Below are 5,000 nucleotides of genomic sequence, written 5' to 3' on the forward strand. Positions count from 1 at the left end.
ATGACGCAGAGCCTGCGAATCAAACCCGAGCCACATCGGTGGGAGGCGAGTGCTCTCACCATTGTGCCATCCCTGCACCCCAAGCTAAAGATAATTATAAATAATAATATTTATTTCAACCCAAAAGAAACCAGTCATTATCTTTCCTCATCCTCGTTATACGAGTATTTTACTTTTATAGCGACATTTTGCATTTTGCCAAAAGGTTACATGTACCTGGAGCAGTTGATTGGACTTGACCTCCTTCTTGGCTTAAGGAATCCTTTTGTTCTGTAGGTATCCCAGTTAAGATACTTTTGGGTTTGTCACCCCTGTCATTCTTATCTGGGGCTTCTTCCTGATCAACGTGTCCTTCAACTTTGTTACCCAGTTTTTCAGACTTCTCCTCAGTGAGTGACTGTTGTGGGAGATTCAAATTATCCGCATTAGCAGATGAAGTACTGTTATTATTGTGTGCTTGGGAACCATGCCCATTCTCCTGTGTATCGACTGAAGTGGATCCATTTGTGTCAGGCACAGCTTGGGTTGTGAGGCTACCTTGTGTGATGTGTGGAGAGAGTCGTTCACCATAGCCGTGGTCAGCTACAGAGCTGCCTTCTGACGGAGCAGCATGTGTCATCACTCCATTTGTGACAGGTCCGTTATGAACACTGGACAGCCTGTGTTGTCCGTCAATGTCATTTGTTAGACTAAAGCTGATAAAGAAGAGAGAAAGAAACTTGAGAGAGTATTTAAAGAATAAACTTCACATAATGTAAACATTTCCACTGTATAATTTATAGGCATTATTGAAAATGCGAAAAGCATTGTGAGTAGGCTTAATTTTCGCTGCTCTCTCAGGTCTGGTTTATCTTGTGAGTGTGCCCCATTCCCTGAAACAGTAGTTATCAAGCCTCGCGTTGTGAGCCAACTCTCAATGTCAGTTTTCATCTGCAACTTTGACCTTGTGTGTCCAGAGCGTTTTGTGTAAGCTGCTGTGTGAAGCCATAGCATTGTATTAAAAATTACTAACAAGTTGAAAGTCTATCTATCAGGTTGTCAGTTTGGCATTCTTTCATAACCCATTGAAGTACTTACAGTGGTACCAGGGATGTGGACAATCTAGTCACCTTAGCAGCTATTAGGATGTCACTTTTAGATTTTACTCTCTGTCTAATGCCAGACAATTTTTAATTAATCATCAATGTGGGTAGCCTGTGAATGCAGACATGTTTCAGGCAGTCATTTCTCTCCCCCAGAAAGTAACATCCTACAATGGCAGCTGCTTCCGGGATAATACCTGTAGATACATTTTACTCTAATGCCAGATGATTCTACGCCTCAGTGTGGGATAATTTAGGAGTCAATGCCAATGGGTTGACGTAATTGGAAACAGAACTGATACAATATAGTTTTTACTATGTCTAAGATAATAATATTATCATAATTGACGATAAAAACTCCCCTCTATTATGACTTACACAGAAATATCATCCCTGCTAATGTCTACCGTGCTTACAACAAGAACATTCTGAAAATAAACAAAAATTGCAAACTAATGAAGAAGCAATAATTTTATGCATCAAAAAATTAAAAAAAAAGAAAATACCATATAAAAACATGTTTCTTATTTCCTTATTACTCTGGATACATACAACTACAAGTTAAGGTTTTAGTTCCAACCTTTAATTTTAATCATAATTGTACATTTTTGAGAGATGTTTTAGTGGCAAAGGGAAAAAATTCAGTCGCAATGGTCGCAATTTCAAGCCCTGATGGACCAGCATTAATCAACAGTACCTTCTCCACTCCTCTCATAAACTTTTCACTATTGCTGTAATTCTTCCTGGGCTCTACTATCAGTTCACATAGTCTTTGAATGGTGAAAGGAGCACTGAAAGAAAAACAAAGTATAATTATTAAATTGCGACTCAAAGTCAGGCATAGTAATTCATTTTATTACAGTTACCACTACTCAAATGTGTTTACTGCGCCTTTCAATAACAAGTGGACTCTTAAATTCAAAGGTCAAGCGACAAATGCGTCTTTCGCTACCGTCAATCAAATGTTTGGCGACTCCTCCCAGCTTCCGACTATGTTGACTGAACTGGACTCAACAATGCGATTTGATTACTGCGCACTCGACAGTACTCGGAAGCTCGGAGGAGCCGCCGAACATTTGACTGACGCTAGCGAAAAATGCATTTGTCGGTTGACCTTTGAATTTAAGAGTCGGCATGTTATTGAAAGGTGCAGTAAGAAGGCTTGAAAGGGTTTTAAGCTGAGCGCATGTACGTCTAAGCCATGTACGCGATACTTAACTTTAACCCATTGATTCCTAGAAGCAAGACTTAATAGATTTTACTCTGTCTAACACCAGACGACTTTACTTGTCAACGGGTGGCATGACTATTTCCGGGGTGGGGGGGAGGGGGTGAGGGATAGGGTTGAGGGGTAGGGGGTAGGAGTTACCATATACTGTATGTAGCTGAAACAACCCAAACCTTTACAAAAATGCTAACCTTAGGCTAGTCATTATCTACAGCATAGCAGGGCTCGAAATTAATGAAAAAATACAGTCGCATTTTGCGATAAGATACGAAAATTTAGTTGCAATTTCGTAAATTTTAGTCGCAAGATCGCCGTGCTGCATTGTGTTGTCAGCGGTTTAACAAAAAAAGTATGAGCCCGCAGTACTTGTGTGTAAAGAAACTGCTGAAAATGGTGAATGATCGAAGGAATGGAGCTGTGCACGTAACATAGCAGCTAAATTACTCTACAATTACGCTATCTTCAGAGAAAATTCACAGTGAAAAACAAAATAATTTTGTCATTTATTTATTTAAAACTTGATACAGTACCTTGTAAATGAGTCCAGGCAATCCAGTAATCTCTGCCTCATAACTTCAAAGTCTGCAGTAACTGTTGGCTCAGATGAAGAAGCATTCCTTGATGGACTGCTCTCAAAAAACTCTCGCATTACCTGGTAAGAGTTGAAAACCAGTGCCATATGATGGTATTCAATATAATAAACATCACATTTGGATTGTGCAACTGAACAGTTTGTTATCTTAGCAAGATCATTGCTCATTTGCTGTAGTTATGTTATCATCATTCTGTTATTGACAACAGAGTATCTCCAAGTTGACTGACAGCTAAGTTGGCGAGTCGTAACCAGAGCATAACAGTGTAATGGTCTCCAGTAAGAATGCTTTCCGATGCGACTGCATCACCCTTCCCCACCTAACCTTTCACTCTAGCTAATGCCAGACGACTTTGCTCACCGACTGGCGGTTGATTTAGGTGTGAATAGGTTAGCAACGTTTTACTCCACTAAAAAACGTGTCTTCTGTAAGTTGCTGATACAACAGTCACGAGTATAATGACATGTTTTCTCGCTTTGCCCAAAGGAACAGCGCACAGGATCAATAATTTGCCAATAATATTATTTTTTATGTCTATTGAGATCAGATATTTTTTCTCTTAAAATTAATTTATCTCCTCGCTTATCAATAATTATTGCCATACTAAGTCACTTGGTATGCAATCATTTTTTTTCTTGAGATAATTAAGGTGCTCAAAGTAAATCCAATCTTGGGGCACCTTCAATCGGCGTCAAAATTGTTGAGACACTCTTATCCTTTAGAGTCGATTTCAAGCTCGGCGGCGCAAATGGACCCCTCCCCGCACCCCCGGGACAATGTTGTGTTTTTCTGTTTTCTACGAGCCTTGTCGACAGCGGTACAACATTGATTAGGGTGGGGGAGGGAGGGGTATCCCGGAAACGTACTTTCTGGACAAGTTTTCTTTGCAAACAATGAATGTGTCGTTGCCAGTGTGCTCTGTTGGCAAGTGTCTCAACTAATTTTGTCGCCGATTGTCTTTTTCAGAAAACTTCCTTTATACCCTTTATACGGGCACCTATAGTCCAGTCTGTCCATCAATATGACCACATGAGTGAAAGACTTTTTACAGGTCTAAAAAATTGCGGATAGTTTATTATTCTCGTTTTCAAGCGTGAAAAATGCGTTGTCCTGTGCGAAGCGAAGATTGTGACGTAAGTGCAAAGGACCTGTTCACTTTTGCCTTCTTTAATACGCTATTTGTCAGTAGCGTTAAAGTATGGATTTGTTAAAGGGTTATGCCTCTAACTCCAATTCATCAGAAGAAGCCGATTTTGTTGGTCGAAGTGGTGTCGCAGATGAATGCGAAACAGACATGGTGGCTGTTACAGCCGGGGAACACATTTACTTTCCACGCTCAAATTGCTATGTCGTTGCAAAAAGACTTTCCACCTTGTCGCAGATGCTTTGCAGAGCTGGTTTTGGTGGGAAATGAATGTTTTTGGGAGTAAAGAAACAATATTTTCTCATTTACCACGAGTAACCACGAGTAACCGCGAGTAACCACAAGATTATTATAAAAAGATAATGTAATTATTCTACTTGTTAATTATGGTTACTCGTGGTTACTCGTGGCCACTCCTCCGCGGAGTTCCTAAAATCAGAGTACAGCACTGTTTGCTGCTCTTTTTTTGTCCCAGGAGTTATAAACTGTCTTTGCTATTTATATTTCGCTCTTTTTCATGGGTCATATCCCTTGTAACAAGTTGAAATGGAATTATGTATGGTGAATTTCAAAAGGGAATGCTAAACGTCACGCAATGTTCCGAAAGTATCACTTTATTTCAAGGTATGTCAAATCCAAAACACTGCACAAATCGTCTTGAAATTGTCATTATTTAGTACGATGTCCTTCCTCTCAATAATAAGCGTTTTTGGCGTGAACTTAACTTCGCTGCGCGTTGGACATCCACATTTTGGCCGTTGTAAATGACGTTCTCGGTAGTGATTACTTGCGTTAAAATTTCTCTTTTTTTAGAATGCGGTACATCGAAGCCCGTGAGATATCACTTCCCCTGACAATATCATTCACTTTCCGCCCTTCGCAAATAGATGGCAAGCGTATACATGCTGTTATGGCAAGCGTATACATGCCCTGATCTCGTTAGAAATGTTCTG

General features: G+C 40.0%; 1 protein-coding gene across 1 annotated transcript in view; it reads right to left on the reverse strand.

Moving 5' to 3' along the window:
- LOC138049879 (serine/threonine-protein phosphatase 4 regulatory subunit 2-like) overlaps positions 1-5,000 on the reverse strand; it is a 12,287-nt gene that overhangs the window by 1,851 nt on the left and 5,436 nt on the right. Inside the window, exons 4-7 of the mRNA XM_068896348.1 lie at positions 2,841-2,962; positions 1,780-1,873; positions 1,461-1,510; positions 217-695 (exon numbers count right to left, since the gene is read on the reverse strand). Of these exons, the coding sequence (XP_068752449.1) occupies positions 217-695; positions 1,461-1,510; positions 1,780-1,873; positions 2,841-2,962 (745 nt within the window). The remainder of the gene's footprint in view (positions 1-216; positions 696-1,460; positions 1,511-1,779; positions 1,874-2,840; positions 2,963-5,000) is intronic.

The sequence above is a fragment of the Montipora capricornis genome, chromosome 5 (genome assembly GCF_036669925.1).
Source record: "Montipora capricornis isolate CH-2021 chromosome 5, ASM3666992v2, whole genome shotgun sequence".
Lineage (NCBI taxonomy): Eukaryota > Metazoa > Cnidaria > Anthozoa > Scleractinia > Acroporidae > Montipora > Montipora capricornis.